The sequence below is a fragment of the Nelusetta ayraudi genome, unplaced genomic scaffold, assembly GCF_046127955.1.
Source record: "Nelusetta ayraudi isolate G7.1 ecotype Tasmania unplaced genomic scaffold, CSIRO-AGI_Nayr_v1 ptg000063l, whole genome shotgun sequence".
NCBI lineage: Eukaryota > Metazoa > Chordata > Actinopteri > Tetraodontiformes > Monacanthidae > Nelusetta > Nelusetta ayraudi.
The window spans coordinates 5,567,637-5,593,222 of record NW_027466113.1 but is presented as its reverse complement, the minus strand read 5'-3'; the positions used below and the strand labels follow the sequence as shown (position 1 = coordinate 5,593,222).

The 25,586-nt window shown below is 46.9% G+C and overlaps 2 protein-coding genes across 6 annotated transcripts; both read right to left on the bottom strand.

The window, feature by feature from the left end:
* Positions 1-1,411: 1,411 nt before the first annotated feature.
* LOC142898194 (uncharacterized) lies at positions 1,412-14,283 on the bottom strand. Of its 2 annotated transcripts, none has more exons than XM_076041013.1 (11): positions 14,027-14,283; positions 9,282-9,347; positions 9,024-9,044; positions 8,647-8,916; positions 6,814-6,934; positions 6,469-6,647; positions 6,157-6,299; positions 5,920-6,067; positions 5,214-5,395; positions 5,039-5,122; positions 1,412-4,262 (listed from the first exon to the last, which is right to left on the bottom strand). In XM_076041013.1, the coding sequence occupies exons 1-11, from the start codon at positions 14,214-14,216 to the stop codon at positions 3,591-3,593; spliced, it is 2,076 nt and encodes a 691-aa protein (XP_075897128.1). In that variant the 5' UTR covers positions 14,217-14,283; the 3' UTR covers positions 1,412-3,590. The 2 variants fall into 2 exon arrangements, with proteins under 2 accessions (XP_075897128.1, XP_075897129.1); XM_076041014.1 differs by lacking the exon at positions 14,027-14,283 and adding an exon at positions 13,896-13,995.
* A 264-nt stretch (positions 14,284-14,547) lies between these two features.
* On the bottom strand, positions 14,548-25,542 carry mdc1 (mediator of DNA damage checkpoint 1). 4 transcript variants are annotated; one of them, XM_076041043.1, is made up of 12 exons: positions 25,312-25,542; positions 24,477-24,622; positions 23,786-24,376; positions 23,623-23,701; positions 22,144-23,525; positions 21,550-21,609; positions 18,362-21,447; positions 17,443-17,583; positions 16,417-16,599; positions 16,209-16,334; positions 15,748-15,858; positions 14,548-15,651 (listed from the first exon to the last, which is right to left on the bottom strand). In XM_076041043.1, the coding sequence occupies exons 2-12, from the start codon at positions 24,610-24,612 to the stop codon at positions 15,448-15,450; spliced, it is 6,099 nt and encodes a 2,032-aa protein (XP_075897158.1). In that variant the 5' UTR covers positions 24,613-24,622; positions 25,312-25,542; the 3' UTR covers positions 14,548-15,447. The 4 variants fall into 4 exon arrangements, with proteins under 4 accessions (XP_075897158.1, XP_075897156.1, XP_075897155.1 ...); XM_076041041.1 differs by having other exon boundaries at positions 24,477-24,639; positions 25,312-25,541; XM_076041040.1 differs by lacking the exon at positions 25,312-25,542 and adding an exon at positions 25,068-25,294 and having other exon boundaries at positions 24,477-24,639.
* Positions 25,543-25,586: the final 44 nt, after the last annotated feature.

Below are 25,586 nucleotides of genomic sequence, written 5' to 3'. Positions count from 1 at the left end.
AAAAGACAAGCGGACAGCAGAGGTCATCATCACTTGTTTATTCTTAGTATTCCTTTAGACATGAAATAAAGGAGATAGAGGGGGGAAAAAATACATTTCCCTTACAAAAAACATCTGTGTGAAGAGTTGTGCAAAAAGGGAATAGAGAGAGAGAGAGAGAGAGAGTGAGAGAGAGAGAGAGAGAGAGAGAGAGAGAACATGTGGGATGTTACACCGCACCAAGGCCAGAAGAGTGGACGTAAACAGAGAGGATCGGGGCGGAGACGACCTACATAGTGCAAGAGGTGCCGGTGGAATCAAAAGTTGTCATTTCTATTAGTGTTGTTAGCACAAAACCAGAACCCCCTCGCGGCACCAGAGAGATGTCATTAATAACTCCGGTCCCAGTCGACTGAGCTGTTTCTGATGTCAGCAGCAGGTTGAGTATCGTTGCGCCGACCGCACCAGTGAACCCCTCTGCAGGAGCCACTCGCTCAGCGCGGCTCTGTGTTACGACCACAGACCGTTTACAGAGGCGCATGGCCGTTTATAATCACCCCGCGTCAATCCCGTAACCTCAATCCCGTAACCTCAACCTCGAGGTTCACTCAGCCAAGCCTCTGTCATTCATCCGCTGCGATTATTCATTATTTCTCCACACGCTCCAAGTCTGTGCAAAAAAAAAAAAAGCCCAATGCGTACAGGCAGAGCGTGCTGGACATTCCCCATGTCACTCTAAAGCATATCCTTATCCCTATGCAAGTGCAATTACACAAACGTACTATAGGCCGGCCAGTGGTTTTACTTTCAGGTGCACAAACAGCTACTAGTTCGTATCAAGAGGAAGGTGCCACTCTCGCTAATGACAGAATACAGGCCGACTCTCCAAAATTATGTTTCAGGCACTAAACGAGACAAGAATTGAGACAGAAAAGAAAAACTGTGTAAAATTTTCAAAGTTGCAATTTTTTTTTTCTTTTCTTTTCTGAATATCGAGTGTTTTCAAGCACATTCACACCAATGACTGGAACAAAGCACTCCTTCACATCGCTAGAAGATTTCAAAAGCAGGCACATGGACGGACACCCGACGCACGACAGACAGAGGAGCAAACACACACACACAGCGTTACAGTTGTTTTTGTAGCATCCTGCACAAACTGACCTGTGCACACGTAGCAGTCATAAATCAATCAATCAATCACGCACACGCACACGCACACGCACACGCACACGCACACACACACACGTAGAAACAATTTTAGGATGATGAAAGTCTGAGTTTTTGTTGTGTTTTTCAGGTCATGCTGCAAAGTCAATTTGTTCAGTTGGCATTGGTTACACATTTCAAGACAACATGTAAATACTGTGAGAGGTACTGTCTGCTGCCAGTGTCATCAGGTGGAAATAGTCATGGCAGCGTGTAAATCATATTATTATTTTTTTTTTAGTTTTTTTTTAGTTTTTTTTTTCAATATTTGTTTGCCGGTTAAATAATTTGAGACGTTAGTGAGTATTAGTGATTAGAGTAAATAGTAATAGTGCACGTGTACAGCATATGGTTTACATACTGGCATTATGTTTTTTCGAGAAATTTGAATTCGCTTACGACTTCATTACGTATATTACAACGACCAGTTTATACACTAAGAATATTCAGCCAAGCAGGGAGGTTAAAACAGGAGTGCACATGCAATATTTACAAGGCTGGAATGTGTGCATCTGCTATGTGTTTCTGTGTGGATATATATTATATTTGTATATAGTTAGACAATTTTTAGTACTGCAAAAAAAAGGGGTTATTAAGTGCCTGTATTTAGGCAATACATGAGGCCTTGTCAGTGTCAGCTCTAAAATGCCATCGTCTATGGTTGTAAGACTTGCTGTTTAGTACGGTCTCCTTTACTTTGAGGCCCGTTTCAATTTTCTTTTATTATAAAGAACATTTACTGATCATACTATGAAATCTGACATCAAAAACCTTGGCATATGGCTTTTTTTTAAATGCTGTAACCCAATAGTAAGAAAACTCTGTCCATCAGAAAAGCTTCCAGCAGAAAGTTGTGATGAATCTACCTCAAAGGACTATTTTTTTTTTTTTTTCAAATTTCACTCGTCATTCGATTCAAATTTAATAGCGTCAGTCAAAACAAGCTAATTCTCTGTGTTGATTTTGATACGCTGTCATTGTTTGTTGTCCCGCTGATCAATTACGACATGAGGTAGAGACACATTGTTGGAAAGCCCACAATCTGCCCACTTTTTCTCTGCACCAGTTGATTGTATTGACTGGACAACCATAAATCCTCCAATTCAGGTGCAACAGATCTAAACCTGCTGCTTTTCTGGTAAAGGCCTCAAAGATGGAAGATGTTCAGCATGTTATTGGGCATAAATGGCCAAGCCTATACCAAATTTCTGACAAGTAAAAACACATGAAAAGTAAACAAATCAAACCCTACATTAGGGACAAAGGAAGAGAAAATGGATCCCAAAGAGAGGAGAAGGAATGACAGCAATAATAATATATATTTGAAAAAAAAAAAGAAGCGTGTTCTGTTTTAACTTTGGGGACTGTGTTTTTCAGTTTAAGGAAGCTGAGTGTACAGCTGGGACATGGTGGGTCATTAAAAGTCTGGGCACTGGCTTCAAATTTTGTTCGGGGAACGGTGGGATTTTATGGAGCAACGAATGTCAAAGACCTGACCGCAGGGAACAACAGGTAAAACATATTTGAATGATCAGAGGCCTTCATTAGGAGTCTACATCTGAAAGGTTAGGATTGGGAGCCTGTACTAGGGATGCAATTTGCTGCATGCTTACGTCATTTGAAATTGATCCTTTTTTTTGTCTCTGTGTATAACAGCCAATTTGACCGATAAACAAAATACCAGCCACGGTGTTAGTTTGTATTTGGATCAGCATTTGTTTTTTGTTCTTTTGCTCCAATCTGAGTAAATGATGAGAGAGCCAGAAAGGTTTTTGAATGGCATTTGTCGTGGCATTTAAACATCCTAATCAAATAAAGTGAATCAGTGGAACTAACTGGAAAAGCTATTCCTTGAGATCGTTGCAAATCATCCATTAGATTTTAGAGGCTTATAAAACGCAGAGAGTTCGTCAACAGACAACAAGCAGCCGGCCTGCGTGTGAGAGCCGCAGTGAAAATGTTTGCATGTGTCACAGATGAGCTGTTTGAGGACCCCATGATGTGTCAAGTGAGCGTAAAACAACTCAGGCTTTCGAGCTATGTTTTTTTTTTTTTGTCCAATGAAATGTTGTAAACCTTTCACAAGTGCCTCGTGTTTTGTAATTTGTAAACTCTGTTGAGGATTTGCTATCCTGTCTGATCGTTTTACTTTGAAACTTACTGATACTGTAAAGTGTCTACGACCAAACCAAAAAAATTTGATTTGTTTTTGACTTTTGTCTTATTTTCCTGACTCAGAGAGTCTCAAAGGTGAGGTGTTCGAGAGATACTCGTGTCTGAGCTATAGGGTTCTTACACCTGTTCTAGTGGTTATTTGGTAGGGAGTGTGTAACTGTCTACAGTATCGGTAAATGCAAGAGAATCTGTGGAGGGGCCGGCTGAAATTTTGCAAATTTTACTTCTCAGGTGGTGGTGGTGGTGGTTGTTGACTCCTCGGCCGCAGTGGCCTCTTTGCTGGCCTCCACCGCAGCAGATTTCAGTTCCACCTCTGGGGTTTTAGTGGCGGGAGCGTCGATGATCTCAGCGTGATCCGGGCTGGATTTGGAATCCAGGCCGGGCTCCGGTGTACCGTTGGTTATGGGCTCCGGCGTGGATGGTTTGGGGGGCTCAGGTGTCGGAGATGGCAAACTTTTAGTTGGAGTTGGAGCTGGAGAGGCGGCTTTGGGTGTAGCTGGTTTCGGCTCCGGACTCGGGCTCGCTGCCGGCTTTGGATCGGCCGGACTCAGGGCAGCCTTGGGCTCGGGGCTCGGTGCTGGGCTGAGCTTTACATCTGGCGGCTTGGGCGCATCCAGTTTGGCTTTTTCTGGCTGTTCGGGGGTTTTCTCAGGTGCTTTGGTTTCGGCGACGGGGCTGGGCTCGGTTTCTGCGGCTGGCGGGGCGCTTGGCGAGGACTCAGCAGCAGATGGACTTGGTTTGGGTTCGGGGGCGACGGAGATTGTTACAGCTGTGGACTCGGACATTGGATCTGGGGCATCAGTGTCAGTGTCCAGAGGGAGGGCGGTGTTGAAGCCAACACCAGAGTCACTGGTCTCAAGGTTGTTGACCCCAACTTCTTTGGAGGAGACCTCCAGACCCTGAATTCACAAAGAAACAATACATAGGTTTGTGTTTGTTTATGTGGCACCCAAACTGGAAAACTGTTCACAGTGTTTTACAAAAGGCCAAAGAAGACGGGAGTAAACTGACAGACAAGGCAATGTAAAGGGAATATATATATAAATTGAAAAGCTGAAAATATCAAAAAAGGCAATAATAAGCATTCGTTCAATCAAACAGGAGAGCCAAAGGCTGAAAGGAAAAGACTGGTTTAAATTCAATATACAAAAGGCAGCAGAAAACAGGTGGTTTCAGGCCCAATATAAAGAACTGAGAGTGTGAACACACCTCAGGTTTTCTGGGAGTTTGTCACAAATGTATTTGCAGTCTACACAATGAATGTATTGATCGGTGTATATGAGAGTATGTGCAAAACAACTATTTTGATTTGATTTCAAACATTTTTTTTCCAGAAAACCTGAAAGGTTTGGTCAGTTTGTGGCAAAAACAGCAGGTCAGAAATAAATGTTGCTCCTTAACCATTCAGGGCTTCATACAACAATAGACGTGTTGAGGAAAGAAAGAAATATAGATAGATTTTTTTTTTTTTTAACAGAGGGAGCCACTGCAACGGGCTGAGACCTGGACTGAGGTGATCCACTGTGTTGGTCTTAGTAGGGGCTCTAGCAGTAGCGTTCTGAGAAAGCTGCAGCTGTCTGAACGCATACAAAAACAGCATACAAAAAAAACGGAGACACGGTTAAACCCTCCAGAACGCACTGCTTTGTGAGTCAGACACGTCACACAGCCTTACTTTGATATCCACCTCAGTGCTCTGGGACTTCTCAGTCACGTCTGCCTGGGAGTGCTCGCTGAGTTTGGTGATGTTTTTCACCACCTGCGAAGAAAGAGGAACCCACAGTCGTTAGATCAGGATCAGCATCAGCATCGCCGCTGTCATCATGGCCTCCGCCGTCGTCTCTCTCAACCTGTCTGAAGGCTTCTCCTTCATTCTCCTTGCCGGCGTTCTGGGCGAGCTTCTCCAGGGCGGCGGCCCTCTTGGCCCTCTTCTTCACTTTGATCAGACAGGACAGCAGACAGACCAGCAGGAGGAAAACCAGCAGGCCCAGTAGGGCGATGATTGCCACGTACAAAGTCTCCAGCTGGTAGGCTGCAGGAAGTGGAAGACGGAGGAAGACAGAGAGGCCAAATCAATAATGAGAGCTGACCTTTCGCTGACGCGCCGAAAAATTTGGCAGAGTCTGCAGTTGGCTTCAAGGAGCAGTTCGACCAAAACTGAACACCCGGCGCTCATTTGCTACTCAGCCATATGTCACCAGAGGCTCATTTTCTGATCCACATGCGCGTTCTTGAGTTGAACTGAGGTGAAGAAGTTCAACCCAGTGGAATCCTGTAAAGCCCAAGTACTCAAATCAACAGAAGAAAGACATAATAGCATCTCTTCACTGAGTGTTTGCGTGGCGTCATGCAGGTGGATGGAAGCTTTGGAAGTCCAAGAAATTTTAAAAAAATCGCAGTGTGGGTCATAAAATGTCAAGACTGCTTCTACCGACCGCAGTGTCAGTCGAAAATGGGTGAAACTTCAGTTTTGAGTGAAGTGTCCCTTTTAGAAAGGCAATCATTGAAACCATCAGATGTTTTTGTTTTGTTTCCAACCACTGCTGCCTTCCTTACGTTTTACTTTCAGGTGGATGTAGGACACGGTGAATCCCAGTATGTCAGTTATTTTGAACAGTCCAGCGTCTGCACCGCTGACCCGGTCCAGAAGTACCATTGAACCTTCCAGAGTGAGGCGGTCATCCAGACCCAGCTCCGTTCGGGCCTGAAATCAAAGGAAAGAAACCAAACAAACAAACATTGAATTCATGATGCAATTTAAATTGATCCCAGAAGTGAGAAAGCTCCACTTGCATTTGTAAACTCTCCCTTATCCAAGAGCAGATGTTCAGTGGGGGCATTGTTGGGGGTGTAGTATAGGTGAACCAAGGAGCTGTTGAGTACCAGGTCGATCTTCAGCTGCTTGCCGTACGGCACCTCCTCAAAGTTCTGGTGCCCTGGAACAGTCGAGGAAGGGCGCACAGTGAAAGAAACTGTCACGGTTCACAACACAGAGGGTGCGGACGCTTGAAAATCCGCCGGAGCGCATCAACGTTTTGGCTCTTCAAAAAGGCCGGAGGAGCGTCACAACAAGGGACGCGCTAATTGAAGGTGTTATCCTCTCACCTCGGACGTTGAGGCACAGCTTGGTCTGGATGTTGCCCTTGGCGTCTCTGACAGTGTAGCTGCCCTTGTCAGCGCCTGTGGCCCCCTTGAGGATGACTTGGTGTTGGACGACCTCAATCCGACCCAGGTAGCCCTCCGTGGGCACGCCGACACTGGTCCACAGTATCACGGGCAGTCTGCTACATGGGGATGAGTGTAAAAGACGTTGCATTGGGGACTGTAAATAACGGCCTTGGTCAATTTTAGTTCCGTCAGAAAACACACAAGCAAACCATCGCGAGGAGGCCATTATTTTAGAAAGCTGAGGAAGTGATATAAATATCCGTGTACGATTACTGATTCTACCTTGACGTATTGTTGGCCTCCACAGATATGTGCCTGTATTCCAGGGTGATGGAAGGAGAGTCACCCAACAACGGAATCTGGAAGTTATGTCCATACATGACGCTCTTCTCGTTGGAGCAGTCTAAGAGGCGAAACAGCAAGACAACTTAAAGGGCAGATACGCGTAAAAGCGTGTTGAAAGAACGTGCACAGATGCGGCGATAAAAAAAAAAAAGAAAAGAGAGAAATGTCAGGGCAGCTTTAATAAAAAGGTTGGGAGCCGGAAAACGGAAAGAGAGGAAACGACAAGATAAAGAGGGGAAAACAACCGGGAGAGGAGGGACGAGGGTCTGTGGTTAAGAAGCTGCATAATTACCGCCTGGCAGCTCCAGCATGCTGTTACACACATGAGCAAACACACACACACACACACGCATTTCTACGGCAGCTCACGACACATTACTGCTCCATATGGCACGTCTGACACACTACGGCAGGACTGCTTTTATCCGCGCTGGGTTTGAGCCCACTCCTCCCTGCTTTACTTTCCTACTCACTTCATCTCCTTCATCCGTCTCCACCTGTGTGTGTGTGCGTGTGTGCATATGCCCACATTACTGCAATTTGTAACACTCTCAGGACAAACGGTGTCTAACCGAGAGACGTGTTCAGCCGCAGACCGAGCGACTAAGGCGGCAGGAAGTGTCAGCTCCCACGCTACCTGACTCCAGATCAGATTTAAGAGGCTTATTATCCTGTGAGCGGTGCTGATGTCATCCAGCCCTGGAGGAAATATTTTGATATTTCGCACGGGCGGAAGAGACAACTTGTTGAGCCAAATACAGAGAATGAATCCGTCTCATTTTTTTTTTTTAAAGACCTATGTTTTGGTGCGAAAAGCATCAATAATCAGATTGTGTCATTCAATGGATGTCAAACAAAATGCATTAAAAAGAATTCTGCTATCAGAACTGTTATTCACATGGTAAGTGATTCCGATGATTATATAGAATTCTACATTGATAATTTATAACGTAAAATGTAAAAAAGAAATGCTGAAAAACCTGTAGCACAGTTACAATCAGTGTTGTTGGGATTAGTCCATAAAAGTAATCCAACTACTGATTACTCCTCAAAAAAAGTAATCTAATTACTTCTTTAATTACTTTGTTTTGTAAGTAATCAGTTATTCATTACTAATTACTTTAGTTAAAAAAAACAGTTGCTGAGTGCTTTGGAATGAACTTTTTCTAAGTGCAAATTTTGCAAATCTAAATATGGCCTCTGTCCTCTTAACATGAATAAAATGTTTGCTCTCTGAACACAAACTGCGCATTTCACAGAACAAACTCTTGTACAGCACTGGTGCCTTTTGCACAGCCCATATTGTTAAAATAATTAGAAGCACAGTAGATAAAAGATCTCTACTGTGCAGAGTGCTGCTGACTTACTTGTAAACACGGCTTTCAGCAATTTATGAGGTTCGGCGTGGATATTTTTGAAGTTGAGAACGTTTTGTTTCCTGCACGTAACGTACAACCAACCACTATATTTTTTGATTTCGACGACATTAACTCAAAATAATGTTCGTATTTCCAGCTGTCAAGCCATCTTGCAAAACAATTTGGAAAACGAATGGAATCGTTACTTGATAAAGTGATTATGATATAATTACTGGTCTTGCCAGTAATCCCGTTACATTCCTCAAAAAGTAGTTTAATTACAGTAGTGGATTACTTAGCAATGGATTATTCACCAACACTGGTTGCAATCACCTAAAAGATAAAAACAACTGTTGGGTAGCCTTTATTCCTTATCACACCAGTTGTGCCTGAGGTGTCACACACTGCGTACCTCGGACTATGAGTTTGATGCGTTTCACATCGTCCGGATTGTCTGGATTCTTCATGGTGTAAACCCCCTCGTCTTCCTCGCCGACCTTTTCTATGACCAGGTGCGTCTCGTAGAAGTTGAGTTTGGCGCGGTCGTTGACCACGTTGCCGCCGCGCATCAGGACCACGTCGTTCCGCCGGTCCGAGTAGTTCTTGAACGTCACCTCGAACTTGGTGGAGGGCAGCGGGATGTGGAAATCCTCCCCGAGGAACAAAGTGCTCTCTTCATCATCTGCGCCATGGAATAGCAGAAAGATGACGGCATGAATCTGGGTCAGAATCTATAATTGATTCGAGATATTAGAATTGTGGGCTGGAAGGCAAATGTGTACTTCTTACATTTCACAGGGGCAGAGAGAGCTGAAAATGAAAAGGAAAAAAAAGAAAAAAAAAAAACAGAGTGAGAAAATATTTAGAGGTGGGCGTTCTGTTAGAGAAATTAAGCTGCTGTACCATATTTTCATTTCGCGATTAAATCAGAGTGTGGGATGATTGGCGGGTAATTAGACAGATTGCACACAGTAACATGTGAAAACACATTTTACCCATGAGTGCAGTCTGCCACTAGGAGACTAGAATTAACAACGTTAAACGTACCAGTGGCCATCAGGAGGCTGAACATGATTGCGCCGGCTGCTGCCATCCTGGCAGATTCTTGTGTGTCTGCAGAAAAAAGGAGACAAGTGCACGCTGATACAAAAACGCAACTTTAGCGTGTTCGTATTCCAACGCGTTTTGTGTCTGCGCCCCCCCCCTTCACTGCAGACCCTCCCGTCTGGGTGCTACCTCACTGTTCAGCCGGAGTGTGACATCATCTCTGGGTGATATCATGCTGGGGTGACTGAAGCATCCACTGGTGCACGTACAGGCAACCCTGACCCATTGCAGGATTCATAAGAATTTAAGACTGAGTGTCTCACACGATGATTTCACTGCACTACATTTTGCAAAAGGGGTTGATCGCTTTTTATTTCAAAAGGGACTCGGCCTTGAATGCCCTGCTGTTATAATGTGAACTTGTATACATTATACATATTTATATTATATACGTAATATGTAATATATGTAATGTTTATACATAGCTTATTACACTTGAAATAATGTGGTAGTAGAGTATATTTTGATGTTTATATGGATACTGTAATAATTGTACTCTAATATATTGTAATATATGGAATTAGTAGGTATAATACTTAATGTTAATATATAGTATCTGGAATATTGTAATTACTGCATATCATTTATGGTGTCTATATATAGTATTAATATAGTGCTGTGCATAATACCCGCAGTGCCTAGGTATATAATATGTAAAATTTGGTAAAATAGTCCAGTAATATGATTGTCGTAATGTGGTTAATGATGATGTTTAACAGCTGCATATAATATCTTGTTTTAATACATTTCGATGAAGACTGCAATGAGATACAGGTGAAAGGTGATGCGAATAGGGTCCTACTCCTTTCGAGCATATTTAAGTGAGTTTATGGATATTTGTTTTTCTTTGACTATTAGGCTTGCTTTTTTTGCTCTCCTTTTTTTCTTTTTCTTATTTCATTGACGGTATTTGTGTTTTTTTAAATAAAGAATTCAATCAATCAATTCAATCAAAACTTCTAATAGAAACGCACACCTTTAAAATATGCCAATTCTTTCTTTCTTTTCTTTTTTTTTTTTGCTGTTGTAAATCTTGAGGCGCAACGTTGTTTTGCCACAATCATTCCAAAAATAACAAGAGCAGCGGTGATGTTCAGTTCCTGAAAAACATCTTTGCTGAGGTGAGCTTCAAACACGGCCCAACCCCCGGGCGTCGCCTCTGTGAAGGTGTCTGAGCTGAATCCTTATTAACAACGGCACTGAGGGGGTATTGATGATGTGGACTCTGCTGAGACATCAGAGGCGACGCATCAAGGGCTGCAAGCCAGAGAAACTTTCCCTGTGGTTTTCATTTCAAAAGCTCAGGAAGAAACACCTGCAGCGCTCTCGGCCAGAGCCGTTGGCGTCGAGCTCTGTGCTGATCTGCACAGTAGTGTGCTCTGCTTCAATTGAAACTGATGGACGCAACAAGGGGTTAACTAGCACACCTCAAACATTAAGAAAACAATTATCAGTGAGGATTTCTAAGTGGAAACCCGTTGATTGTGCCATTAATGTCTGAGCGCATTTCAAAACAGAGGTCCGACTGATGAATGTGTTGCTAAAAAAAAAAAGTAAAAAAAAAAAAAGTGTCTGACACAGTTTCAAATCGGTCTGATGTGTGGCTTCAACAGCAGCGATTAGCCCTCATCGCATCTGAAGAGATGCTCAAAGCTGCTGCTTAAATCCCCTCCTGTTACCAGGGGAAGGCAAGAGTGAAATATGAGCCGGCGAAGCCATGTTTCTGTCAGCGTCCCAGCAGCTCAACACGTGTTGACTCACATCTGACAGCTTTTGGTCACACGCCACCTGTCTGTCAGTCCAAACAACGTCAGAGAGTCATCTTTTAAGGACAACTCTGCAACATTGCAACGTATTTTCCTCTCGCGTTCAAAGCCCCGTGAAAAGAACACAAAATAAACCGCCCCCCCCCCCAAAAAAATAAATGCAGTGATAAAAAGTTCCAAAAGATAAATCAAGACGAGCTGCACTGAGTAGTCGTTGTGCGACTGGATTTAAAAATTCATATCTCCAAAGAGCAAGGTGTGATGAGGGGATACAGTCACAATGTGCTGTGCGTCTTCATTTCGGCTCGGCACCGTCTCACGCTGGGCGACACACTCAGAAAAAAACAATAAGCCCACTGATATTATTGCATCTGAAAGAAAATACGGAACAAAGCTGCGTCACACGGAACAGAGTCGCCAGTTCAACAGAATATTAGCGCCCTTAGAGTCAGATGACAAGGTGATTTTATTTGCTTGGTCTCAGTCTTGGGCTTTACGTACAGCCCTGCCGTCCTCGTCATTTCACCAAACTTAAAAACTATTTCCATTACGCCCGAGGCCGTCGTCATCGCAGCCAATCTGCTGTTTGTGGTCTGTTGCGTTTGCAGTGCGAAATCTGAAATCTTCACTTCTGCGTATTTTGAAGCACCGGAAGCCCCTGCGGGAGCGGCCTCGCATGCAACAGCGCATGAAATGTCATGCAACGCACTGTTCTATATTCACAGACTGTCCTGTGGGCTGGAAACAACACACACACACACACACACACACGCACAAATGTGCCCGTCTGCTTTTCCAGCACGACGTCCAGCCTCCCTCCATTCGGCTTCATTCTGCATCTACGTCTTCATCTCTGAAGATGTTTTCACATTTCTTGTCAGAGGGTCTTTCTAAACCGCCGCTGCCGCAGCCCCTTTTCACATCCGCCTGCCGACATCTTTGACTCTGCCTCTGTTTGACTTGCATCTTTTTTTTATTTATTTATTTTTTTTTTTACGTGAGTTTATTTATCTGAAAGATCTCAGTATGACTCTGCAGTCTGGAATCTACTAGTCATCGTCTTGAAAATCCACTTATCTTGGCACTATGCTGCCTACTCTTGCTGCCTTTCATCTTTCCCTGCCCCCCTATCTTATATAATCAACAGCAGTGCATCCCACTATATAGGAATAAAAAAAACAAGTCAAAGCCTGTTTCTGTGTTGCCTCAAACTCTATTCTCACTCGTCGCTGGTGGAGGCACAGACAGCTCTTTGTCCCGCGGGCTTTAAAGAGGCGGAAATGGCTGCAGATGTGGGGACCCTACAAAGCCACGTCTGTCCTCGGCCCCGCATCGTTGTCCTGTTAACTTTTCACCTTGGCACCCTTTCGCTGACGCACGTGATGACAAGTGACAAGTTTTGATGGAATAAATAAGCGGCTGTGCAAGAGGGGGTGAAAAAAACCCAACATTTTATGGTCTCACAAGGTGCAGACACACACACACACACACACACACCCACGACTAAACACACTGTATCCTCATCTCAGGGCACCAGACATGTATAAATCATGAGGCTGCAAAAAGGAAAAGAAAAAAACCAGAGAAAGCAGGGCTGCATGGAGAAACGTGAAGATGGCTGACTTGGTTCACTTCAGGGGACTTATACAGAAATGCAAGGTTCTCTGTAGCTTTGTATGTTGCAAAAAAAAAAAAAAAAGACAAATACTCTACTATAGGTTTAAGAATCGCAAGAAAAACCTTGTTTCGTGGGGGAAAAAGGCTGATGCAGAGTGAAAGATGCTCAAAGAGCCAGAAAAACATGGACCAGACAAAATTCAAATCTATGCTCAGCAAAGTTTATCTCTGACAAGAAGCCTGAAACGGCTGGGAAAAAAAAAACTATCCACCAACAAGAGCTGCGTGGCTGCAGTGAACTGAAGGAGGAGACAGGTCTCCACCATATTGCTTTGCACCTGTCAGATTCATTAAATGTAGGGGACACGAAGGAGGAGCAGGGGCGGTGGAGCCTCCGAGCGCTGCGCAAGAATTGACAAACGTGATGATGATGATGATGATGTGGAATGGGTCGGAAGCGAGAAGGGACGAGAATTGGCCGTGACCACTGTGCGGTGGTCGCGCAGACCCGTGAGGGGAGGAAGACCAGAGCCGGAGAGCCTCTAGGCCAGACACTCCTGTCTGATAATGGATGCTTTTAAACGCGCTTGAGAGTTAACGGTCCACGCCGTTTAACCTTTCGGAGCAGACACCTCCCTCCGGATGACAAGATGGCACTTCTGAGGGACGACACAGGCCCATAAATAAACATCAAATCATTTCCTGTGGTGCAATTTGCCAGGGAAATTGTGTTGATACAGTACTTTTTCATGTTTTTGATTGAACAACAACAACAAAAAAATGCACTGACTAAGAAAACCAGCAGTAATTCTGGATGTTTAATAAATACATTGCATGAAAAGAATGCATCCTGTCAAAAAAATAAAAAAATAAAAAAATAAAAAAAAATCAAACAAAAATAAGCCCACAGAAAACGAGATCTGCATCGTGCTTGGCCACCGGAACCGCAAGCCCAAGGCAGAGGAATGAATAGAGGCAACATCAAACACCTTGTCACGGCTGGATGCCGTACCCGTGCAGCGGCTTGGACCGGACGGGAATATTTTCACACCTTCAAAAACCTCCAGCAAACCTCGCGGCTCCCAGTCCCATCAGCCTCCACCGGGGCCGGCCGGGACGAGCCGACAAGCGCTTCCACCAAAAAAGCTGCAGAATTTAACCCGTCACGTACCAACCAGTCAAGCGCAGGAGCGTCCAAACACCGGCGTGTTCTAGGTAAAAGTAGGCGGTGGTCGCTGGTCGCTGGGGGGGGGGGAAGGAGCCCGTCACCGGGTCCTGCAGCCCTCCGCCAGGTCACCTTACCTCTGCGTGCGCAGGCGGAGCTCCGTGCGGTCAGCGGACGAGTCGGGATGCTGGCGCTGGAGTGCGCGCGGACGTCTCGTGCTCCTGCTCCTGCTCGCGCTCCCGCTCCCGCTCGTGCCTCCGTCGTCTCCCTCCCGTCCGAGCTCGCCCCCCCCTCCCCCAGAGCCAGTCGGCGACTCGGCCTCAACATTTGGGAGACGCGCAGGACGTTGTCGAGCTCGGCGCTCCGAAGCCTCTCTCGGAGCCACTCGAGTCGACTCGTGTCGCGGTCGCGCGCTTTTGAGCACCCCCGAAGGAAACACAAGATGACGGAACGCGTCGATATATATATACACATAAACATGTACATAAACATATATGTATATACACACATGCATACACATGTATACATATATACACATATATATTACATACATTTTCATATTCATCATTCACTTAAATTTCTATACGAACTTTATCATTTCAGTCAGACAAGAAAAAAAGGCCTAAATATAGAAAAATCATGAAGAAATGAATGCACATTTGTTTCAGATATGCCTAACATTTAATGTTTGCATTAGGATTCCAGGGTACTTTCATGATTTTCTTACACACAGAGCTCACATCCACATACGATCACATGGTTTTAAATATAAAAACTTAGCAAACAAGTCTGTCATCGAAACGCCCTCAGTTTTTGGGAAATGAAACGGTAGGCCAACGTTCGTTTAACTGACTTCTTTGGACTTTGCTTCGACCGGAACAGAACAACCAAGCTTGGTCGCTAAGTGAAAGGCAAAGTAGAGTCGGACTGGGTGGGAGATATTGATGTAGCAGCAGCATTAGCATCCAGGTGCCTCTATCGCATCTTGGCCCTGGAGGTAATAGGTTTGGATGAAGCCTTAATGGAGTAGGTGGTGGTGGTTAATGGAGGCAAAACAACAACCACACACACACAGGCTTGCACACATACACATTGGTGGGTTCATAATTACTGTGCATGGAAAGGCACTGCTCACTTCTGATCAGGACAGGAAACTGGAAAAAGCCTCTTGTTAGCATCTCGCGGCAACCGTATGGCTGATGGATTTAAAACAAGAGCTTGTGATCTGCACTACGCAGCCGCTCTACATGATCAAAAGGTTGGAGCTCGGCATTCAGAGTGCACTCAGCGCACAGTAAAATCCAGCATCCATTTCTGCCCTTCTTCTTACAAGTCTATGAGAGGGACACGAGGACTGACACGCTGTGATTTTCTAACTTCTGTTCCATAGTGCCAAGCGACAGAATAAAGGCTGCAATCAAAATGAAATGAATCAAGTCAAGTAAAATCACGTCTTCAGTGTGTTCATCTTCATTTCAAGAGACTCTGAAGGCCTCGGTCATCTTGGAAGCTGACCATTCGGCCATTTCTTACGGTCACCCAGCTCATTCGGGAGCCGCTAGTTTTTTCTCCTGCTTTGTCCTCTTCCTCCGCCAGGTTGCGGAGTGTTTGCGGGGGAGGAGAGTAAATTTGTTTGGACGTCGAGCTTCTGCTGCAGGATCCCCGTGAGGATGAACTCCGCCGTGACGACGGGGACGGAGGCGGCGAGGGCCGGAGTGCACAGCTGCCAGTCCTCCTCGCACGAGACGACCACCGTCTGGGGCTGAGGAGGACGGACGGGAAGAGAAAAGAGCGGATGTGACTTTGTTTCTGCAACCTCGTCGGAGCTGAAACCAGACAGATGCTTCGTATGCGGTACCTTGTGGGAAGAGGGCATCTTGGGAAGAAAGGTGGCCCCGCTGCAGCTGAAGATGTCCTTCATGTGCACCGGCTCCGGTTTGACTGACTTTGTCACGTGGATCTTGTATCCCTGCGAGGAGGCCAGCACACGAGAAATGGAACCAAAGACAAACTCAAATCATTTGATTGATTTCTCTCTATTTTTGGTCATTTCTGCCACACGTCGGCTCAAGAAATCAATACCAAGCGTTTTGAGACGCTTGCATTCACTTTCGCACTTTTGGCTAAGATTAGTAAATGACGCGGCTTCCATTGCTGCATTGCTCCAGGAATGGAGACAGCGGGGGAAATATCGCTTCCTGATCCGAGTGCATGGACAAACATTACAGAGGCTAATAAAGGCTAATGCATTTCCAGAAATCACACTGGTACTCACAGCCCAACGAAAGACATTAAGGCATTAACCAGGGCTGCACGTACCTGCAGGACAAGCTGACTGCTGGCCACCCTCAGAGACTCCAGCAGGCAAAAGTTAAACTTTTTCTCCTGCTCGGGATCCTTGACGAGGAAGGGCGCAGTAGGCAGGAAGCTCCCAGCCTTTCCACACTACAAGACAAACCAAGAGCAGCGTCGTGAGTGCGTTTCGGACACAGACGCCGTGCGTTCAGGGGAGGCTGACGCGGCTGACCTTTTCCAACCAGTCCGTGGTGACGATGGGGACTCCTTTGGCCAGAGCGCACAGGAACTTGACGGTCCGGCGAACCTTGTCGGTCACCAGGCAGGTCATGTCGGCCACGCCCTTCGCCATGCAGCCCCCTAAACGAGCCAGCACCTTCTCCCCCGCCTGGTCCACCACACCTGTGAAGAGCACCTGGTGGGGGCACGACGCACGAGTTGTCAGGTTCAAGCGAGACAAACTTCACATCTACTCAAATGTTCCTAAATTCAAATGTTTATTTTTTTGAGCAGTGCAAAAAAAACAAAAAAACAAAACAAAACATTTCAGTTGTAAGATTGTGGCTAAAACTAAACATTTTTTTCCATCTTGATTTGGACAGTTTTCACCACGACTATCATGAGGCTGCTGCTCCTGAAATGATTGCAGAGTGCACATGTTGAATCACGAAAACATATCCAAAGGTCATTTTTAATTTAAATATTAAAACATAAGTGCCAAATTAAAAGGAAATGACACCACTTTTATGGACAGATGGCAACCCCTAATAGATTACCTGCCTAAGGATCTAAGCAAATATTGGCTTGGAAGGTTCCAAAGTGAATGAACCAACAATAAGAAACACTCACAAACGGATTCAAGGACACACATATTTTCACTTACCGATAAGTTGGTGATTTATTTTCTCCATTTTTTCATTAATATTATTTTTTTAATCATTATTTTATATCATTTTTTCCCTTACTTTTTAAGATATTTTAATCCTCTCTCTTTTTTCAGACCACTATTGAATGATGTATGTTTATATGTAGTGTTTTGTTACAGTTCTGAAAATAAAATAAGGTATGATTAATAAAAAAAATAAATCTGTATTCAAACAGCTTTAGTCCTACAATCTCTTTCATTTACTATACTGAATAATTCAACCGCACGACGATCAAGCAGGTACTCTCTGTTCAACTGGCTCTATTTTCAATAGCCACAACACTTCTTTGCTGGATAATTACAGATTGAGAAGTACAGAGAAGTAAATGAAACCTTGTAGGTCGGACAGGCCGATCGTGATCGAGCGCCAGGGGCCGGGGAGGCGGAGGAGGATCGAGGGGTTTTCGCCGCGGGAGAAGAAGCGGCCGGGGCCTGTCTCTTCCGGGACGCACCTCCGGCGGGTGTGCGTGGCGGCTAAATGGAGAAAAGGACAAAAAAAGGAGAGGAGAGAAGAGAAGAGAGAGAACACATCACATGGAGGGCAACAGGAAGTGGGTGTGCGACCACTTTAGCGTCAAATTCATTAGCGGATTATTGCTAATGTGGCTCAGACGACTGTAAAAGCTGCTCGGAGACACCTGGACGTCCCCCCGGCGCTGCCTGCACTACTTCAGGATGCTGGAAAGTCTGAGTCATGGATGGAAGAGCAGTGAAGCCTCTGGCCAGGGTGAAAGCCCCACCCACCCCCACCCACCCAAGGCCAACAGAGGTTCCTGCCTGGACATTAATTATATACAACTCGACTTCCTGTTTGGTCTGATCAAGCCCTAATGGCTGTGTTTTTTGTTTTTTTTAACATCCACTTGTATAAAGTGAAAGAATGAACGATGCAAAGAAGGGACGTTAACAAAATTAATCGATTCTCGATTCACTGTTGATTCTGTTGATTAAGAATTTAAGTTGAAATGTGACCCATTAGAAGTCAACTTAAAGTCAAAGGATAAATGTTTAGGGTGTTTTTACTGTTAACTGGTAAACATTGGTCATGTTGGAACCTCATCATTATTTAAAGGTTAAATAATGTGTTCCTTGCACATTTTTCATTGTGAAATTTAGGTGCTCAGGAAAAATCATGCTTATCAATGAATTGTTAATCGATCAATTAGGACAATCGACTAAGGATAAATGAATTAATGGATAATCTGCATCCCTAGTGCAAAGTAAAGTAGGAAGTGAAACAGCCGCCAGTCACCTCTGGTTCCACCACGCCATCGTCGTTCACATCCTGCTCGTCGTTCCTCCTCTGATTGGCCGCCGTCGAGCGACCTCTGACCCGCCTCCCACCTGCAGCTGCCACGTCATCGTTCTTCACCTCCACCTCATCCGGACTCCCCCTGACCGCCGCCCTCTTTGCCTGAGCTCTGCCTCCTCTGATTGGCCGGGTTGGAACCTCATCTTGTTTTTCACCTGTTGCTGCTGCTGCTACTTCTTCCTCCTCCTCCTCCTCCTCCTCTTCTACCGCCTTGGAAATTTTGCAGCTACTGCTGGAGACGTTCTCCGCGACTGCCCCCGACATCCTCTTCCTCCCTCTTCTTTGCCCTTCACCCTCGGCGCTGGCTGACGGCGTCACCTGCTCTTCCGTGCACTCGCTCTTAACTTCCTTCTGGCTTCTGGCCCTGGAGTTCCTCTTGGGCGGCGGTGCAGCAGCCACCGCCGTCGTCTTCCTGCCGCTGGAGCTGCTGGCCGTGACGGCGCTGGGCGGCTCGCTGCTCCTCCTGGCTCCTCTTCCTCGTCCTCTGCCTCGGCCTTGGCTCTGCTGGCTGTCCGGGCCAGCGGTGGACCTCTCAGAGCTGACAGAGTTGGAGGAGTTGGAACGAGACCTGGTCCTCCTGGCCGGGACTTCATCGGTGCTGGCGTGTTGCTCTGGTTCTGCTGAGGGGACGGCAGCGATGGTTCTCCTGGAGGCTCTTCTGCCCCTCGCTGGCGGAGCCCTGGGCTGGTTTTCTCGTTGGTCGTCAAAGGATTTTTCCTCCACTTCTTGTTTTGCTCTCGCTGACGTTTTTCTCCCCACTTGAGCTCTGTGGCTCTGCAATGTGGCTTTTTCTTCCGTTTCTTGTCTTTCACTCTCTAACCGTTCCTTTTCTTCTCTCTCAAGTCTCTTCTGTTCTTTTTCTGCCTTTTCACGCTCCAATTGCTCTTTGTCTTCCTTTTTCTTGTCCTGTTGTTCCTTCTCTTGTTTCTCCCGATCCGCTCTCTCGTTATTCTCTTCCTCCTTTCTTCGCTTTACAATCGCCTCTTCTTCCATTGTCTCAAGTTCTGAATTTTCTGCCTTTTCAGACACCATTTTTTCTTTTTCTGTTTCTTCCTCTCTTTTCCTCTCCATTTGTACCATCTGTGTCTTTTTCTCCTCACTTCTTTCCGTCTCTTGTCTTAGATCGCTGCCGTCCATCTGTATTGCTTGCTGCCCTTTTGTTAGGCCACCATTCGTAGCCAGTTTATTCTCCTTCACCTTGTCCTCTTCCTGCGTCTTAGATGTTTTCCCTTTCGCTTGCTTTTTCTCCTCGCCGTTCTTTTCCTCCTTTCTGGCGTCATTTTTACGAGGCCTTGACTTTTCTCCTGTCTGCCTCTGGGGAGCTTCAGCACACCCTGCCAGCTCCTCCTCCTCCTCCTCCTTCTCCTGCTCTCTTAACTTCGCTCTCGCTGCCCTTGAATCTCTGGAAGTGGCTCCCCTGGATTCAGATTGTGAGGCGTCGTCTCCTCGCTGGCCGGCAGCTTTTGTTTCCGACAGCTGCGTTCCAAAGGAAGACACCGCGGGACCTGGGAGCGACTGCGAGTCGTCTTCTTGGATTGGCCGAGGCCTCGCCCTCCTCTTGCGCAGACCTGGGGACGAGTCCACATCTTCACTCTCGTCGATGTCATCGGCGAGCGCGGGCGTTTTCTCACTAGCGGTGAGGCTGAGCGTTTGCGACTCCTCTTCCTGGCTTTCCAGCGGCTTTGCTTTTCTTCTGCTGAAACCGATGATGGAGCTGTCGTCGTCACTGTCTCCGTCCTCCCCAGTGGGCGCAGGCTGGGTTCCCGCAGAGAGATCCGAACCCACGAGCGTTTGCGTCTCCTCGTCTTGGCTTGGAAACGGTCTGGTCTGTTTCCTGCGTGGCCCCGGGAGCGAATCCTCTTCATCGCTTTGCTCGTCTTCGCCTCTGTCCGTCGTTTCGTCAAAGCTGAGGTGCACGGGCTGGGTCTCGGCCAGAGCCAGATCGCAGCTCGACAGCGGCTGCGTCTGCTCCTCCTCCAGCTGCTGCAGCGGCTTGGCTTTTCTTTTTCGCAAAACTGGTCCCGAGTTTTCATCTGTGATTTCCTCATCATCGACGGAAGACACGGGCTGGGTTTCGAGCAGAGCTACATCGCAGCTTGCGAGCGGCTGCGTCTGCTCCTCCTCCAACTCGAGCAGCTTGGCTTTCCTTTTTCGCAAAACTGCTCCCGAGTCTTCATCGGTGATTTCCTCATCATCGATGGAAAGCACAGGCTGGGTTTCGAGCAGAGCCACATCGCAGCTCGCGAGCGTCTGCGTCTGCTCATCTTCCAATGGCAGCGACTTTGCTTTTCTCTTTCGCAAAAGAGGCATCGAGTCTTCGTCTGTGATTTCCTCCTCATCAATTACAAGCACGGGCTGGGTTTCGGGGAGGGGCTGGGTTTGGGCGTCGCTGCGCTGCCTCTCTGCCGATGGGACAGCCTCGTCGTTCTCCCCTTCATCCAAACTGCCCTCTTCCTCACATGGCGCACACATGGGCTGCGTTTCAGCCATAGCGAGCGTGGACGAGGTGGGCAGGTTGAAAGCCTGAGTCTCAACGGTGGCGATGTCTCTTGCCTCGTCGTCGTCGTCGTCTGTTTCATCCTCCGAGTCGCTGCAGTGGCCTGAAATGTACGCCTGCGTCGCCTCCAGGGCCACGTTCACCTGGCCGCCTTGTCGGGGAGCGTCTTCGACCTCCACGCCCGCCTGCCGTGCGTCATTCTCTGACGAGACTCCGTCTGGATGCGAGGAGGAGGGATGTCCGTCAGCGTCCTCCACCAGGACAAAAGCCTGGGTGCTCTCCATGGCCAGAGCTTGAGCCCGCTCCTGCAGGTGGCTGCTGTCAGACAAGCCCAGCTGGAAGGAGGCGCCTTCGGCCGACGGCTCGTTGCCTTCCTCACCTGAAGACAGGCGGCAGACAGGATTTTCGACCGGAGACTTTTCGGCCTGCAGTACAAAGGACTGAGTCTCAGCCACGACGAACGCGTCGTCCTCCTGACTGTCTGAGCAGGAAGCGGTCCCCATGGATCCCGTAATATGTCGCTGGGCACCTGGAGTAAAAGAAAACCAGGACGTTTATGCGAGGGCAAAAATAATAGTTTTCTTTCTGAACACAATTTGTCGCAGACAACGTTGCCAAAGGAAGCACTTACATCTGAACGGAGGTGGAGAGGAGCTCAGGAAGGCTTGAGTCTCCATGTTTTCCACTTTTTCTGCCGTGGTCAAGACAAAATCAAACTGATCACACAAACTGAGAAATTTGACCCACTTTTTGAATTACGAACACCCAGTTTCTTACATTTCTAAGCAGATAAAATTTGTGTTTTCCACTGCTATGAGTGAGATGCAGACCTTATTTCAATGTCCCGTTAACCCGTTGTTCTCGATCTAGGCCAGATATTGTATTGGAGAAGGGCTGCAACAATTCCCCGAGTAATTCGAGAAAAAATAATTCAGGAATTTCATCAGCTTCGATTAATTAAATTTAAAGCTCACGTTTCGCGCGGAATCGTTTCGGGAGAAGATGGAAGCTGCCTTTTGGCAAAGGTACCAGTGTTTCACACTTCTGAAACGCGGCCATGCCACGTCTGGTGTGAACTTGCACACTGACGTTAATGCCCTTGATTAAGCAAACATATGTTTTATCATTACTCGATGAATCGCTGGAATATTCGATAGAATAATCAATTACCAAAATACTCGATAGCTGCAGTCCCATATTGGAGTAATTAGACATTTCTGTTTACCTGGCAGGTGCACGGGGGTGGAGCACTTCTGCAGAGGGGGATCCTGGAATCCATTTGCGTTTGTTCTACACAGGCTGGGGACCTGGTCCTCAGCAGCGACACCAGCATCCCCCTCATCTTCCACGTCTGTATCGCTGTCCATATGAAGATCAGCTGGACCGACTCTGTTCCCGAATGGAGGCCCGGAGGATTCGTCACCATCAGCGTCTGCGTCAGAACCTGACAGGGCGGCAGGCGCAAGTGACGAGGCTGTGACAGCGGCGGGTGCGGCTTTGGGAGGATCGTCCTCCGCGCCGGTCGTCTGGCCACAGACTTTGCCGTTGGCAGCGGCGGGAACGGCCTCATCGTCCGTCTCGCTGTCCGTCTGCAGGCAGGGAGGAGCAGCTGGGGACGGTTCAGTCGCAACCGCTTTCATGTCTAACCTGCTGGGAGTTTGGTCTGTCTCGTTCTCGTGTTCCTCGTCCACATCCGTGTCACTGTCCAAGTTGAAATCCTTCAGCTGCGGCGTGCCTGCAGCGGAACCTGTGCGTGCGCTCGGAGACACCTCGGGGCCTTCTTTCGCTTCAGCATCATCCTCCACGTCAGTATCGCTGTCCATATGGATGATCTCCGCTCGAACAGCTGGTACGTCGTGAGAGGGTTTAGCGGCAGACGAGGGCAAACACCCTGGAACTTCATTTTCATCGTCTTCGTCCACATCCGTGTCGCTGTCCATGTGAAACGATCCCGTTTCTGATGGGCGATCAGCTTGCCGGACGGTGCTTGAGGTCACAGGGACTGCGGACGGCGCCCCTTCCTCCTCCTCACCCTCCACATCAGTATCGCTGTCCATACAGATGTCCTCTGCTTGAACAGCTGGAACGCCGTGTGAGGGTTTAGCGGCAGAAGAGGGCAAACACGCTGGAACGTCATTTTCATCGTCTTCGTCCACATCCGTGTCGCTGTCCATGTGAAACGATCCCGTATCTGACGGGTGATCAGCTTGCCGGACGGGGCTTGAGGTCACAGGGGCTGCGGACGGCGCCCCTTCCTCCTCCTCTCCCTCTACATCAGTGTCACTGTCCATGTTAAATGCTGGGATTGCATTCGGGGAGACTGCTGATATAGACACGGCCGACTCATCTGCTCCCTCAAGACTGACACTGCCTTCCGCATTTGCTGCCACGGGAGGGCCACTTTTCTCAGACGTTCTCTGTTCCAGTGCTGCAACTCCTTCCTCCTTCTCCTCCTCCTCCTCATCACTGTCACGCACCAAAGCAAAAACTCCTTGTTGCTTAAGCTCCTGTCCACCCACACAGGCGTCTGTCTCCTCGTTGAGGCTGACATGTCTGAGCGGCCTATTTTTAGCCGAGTCTGAAGGAGCAATGGGACTTTCGTCCTCGCTGTGAGAAAATCAATAACAAAGAACATAAAAATGAAAAATACACAAGTTAGGGAAGACATCAACGGCGCTATAGTACACTGTGGCTGTTCACGTACCTTTCAGGGACAGTTTGGTTTAAAGGACTTGACAGGTGTGAAGAGGTGGGAGTCCCTTTACAGGAGTCAGAAAGTGAAGCTGGAAAAAGAATACTTCAGATTTTAGACAGAGATAGCAGGGCTTATTGTTAGAAAGAAGGAACTTCAAGAAGGATCTACATACCTAGTGTTTTATGCCTCCCATCTCCTCTTCCTCCTCCCTCGTCATCTGAATCCAGGTCAGATTCTGGCACTAAGGTCCTCTGTGACTGTGCTGGGGTTTGTTCAAAGAACAGGTAGGTGCTTAAAGGATTCTCACCTCCGTCCTTGACGTCGGGCCTCGTCCTTCCCGACTCCGGAGTTCCATTGACACACTTCTTATCTCCACTTTCCTTCTCTTTTAATATCTTGTCTACTGTGGCTTTGGCCCCTGAACTTCTTCTCGCCGGCATCTTAAACTGATCTGGGGGAGCGACTTTGTGGGCAGAACAGCTGACGTACTGACATGGGATGTCCGCCACCACCAAGCTGTCACTCTCACTGAGGGCATAGCGCACATTAGGGGTCAGTTTTAATCGGCCCTTGCGGGTCCCGTTGAGGCTTCCCAGGTCCCAGATCAAAGCCTCCACGTCCACCTCACTGGGCTGACCTCTTCTCCGGAAGGCAGAAATACTGATGGTGGCGTGCTGCTTTGATACTGAGGGCGACGGCAAGGGCAGGCTGCAAGTGATGGGGTCACGACCCAACACGTTTTCTCCCAAAAAGAGGGGCATTTCTGTGATAACACACACAAGGTGGGCCATTAAAGAAAACCGACCTGGCTGTGACCTTACACAACTTGCACTGGGGGGAAAAAAAAACCAAAAAAAAATTACCGCTTTCAGGAATGTGGTCATTTTTCAAGACGCAAAGCGTCGCCAAAGGTTTCCCCCTTTTGTTCTCATTCTCCTCCTCGGTTTCTCCCTCATCTGACTCCAGAATGGAGTCACTGATCATCTGTGTAGCGTCCATTTCTCACACACTGTAATACAGCACAGACTTAAAATGGAAAAAGTGACTATTTACAATGTGAAGCTGACGGCTCTCTGCACAAATGTTTGGACAGTCTTGACATCAAAGCTTCTCAAGGCGTTTGCCAACCCATGAATCAGTGCAGACAGTGCCATCTTAATAAATATTGTATTTTTTTTATGTTGAGTGTGTGTGCATTAACGTTTATTCGGATTTAAATACCACGATGATATAACGTTGATTGAATGCAGAGGTTTTGGTCTGGACATGTCTGCACTGGGTCATCGGTTCACAACACCCTGTTTCCGGTCAGCATACAAGCAAAAGGAACATCAAAACGTTAGCCGCCACATTCTAATCTTTCCGTTTGCAAGTTAAACTCTGTTATTCTATATGTGATGTGAAACAAAGCGCGTATTCACGGAAATATTAGGCACAAAAAAAACACACGTCACCTAATTTTCACACGTCAACAGGACCAATTAACAGCCTGAAATTTTACTTTGAAAATGAAGAGGGAAGTTCGAAAGGTGACATTAAAACGTAAAAACATTAAAGAGTGTCTAGAACGTTATATCTCCAGGTGCGTGATAAAATAGTTCTACAAAACAAGTTCTGTTAGTGCACATTGTCTCAGCACGTCGGACAGCAGTACTCACAACCGTTTACATCTTGCATTTCATAAACACAGTTACATACCTTGCTTGCACACTTGACATAAAAACAAAAAAAGTATAAGAATTTCCGGGTAATATTGTCTACGCCCATATAAAGCCTCTGTCTCACAGATGATTGGTCAAAACACCCATCGTCACGTTTTTCTCTGCTGCCATTGGACGAAGGAGCCTCCCTTCCCGGGAAGAAGTCTCTGATTGGACTGTATCTCACAAACGCCTCCGTTTCTTTCGCGCTCTGCGTAGATTCCTTAAAGGGACCGCAGCAGAACAGCTCAACCGTGTCGAGTCGACGTATCA

Coding starts and splice junctions, on each gene's coding strand:
- mdc1 (XM_076041043.1), bottom strand. CDS start 24,612: ATGGACGCTACACAGATGATCAGTGACTCCATTCTGGAGTCAGATGAG. Junction 21,610..22,143: donor CACCCCCGTGCACCTGCCAG/GTAAACAGAAAT, acceptor TGACCACGGCAG/AAAAAGTGGAAAACATGGAG. Junction 17,584..18,361: donor ATGGCGTGGTGGAACCAGAG/GTGACTGGCGGC, acceptor TTCTCCATTTAG/CCGCCACGCACACCCGCCGG.
- LOC142898194 (XM_076041013.1), bottom strand. CDS start 14,216: ATGTTGAGGCCGAGTCGCCGACTGGCTCTGGGGGAGGGGGGGGCGAGC. Junction 9,348..14,026: donor CTCCGCCTGCGCACGCAGAG/GTAAGGTGACCT, acceptor TTTTTTCTGCAG/ACACACAAGAATCTGCCAGG. Junction 4,263..5,038: donor GCACTGAGGTGGATATCAAA/GTAAGGCTGTGT, acceptor TTGTGAATTCAG/GGTCTGGAGGTCTCCTCCAA.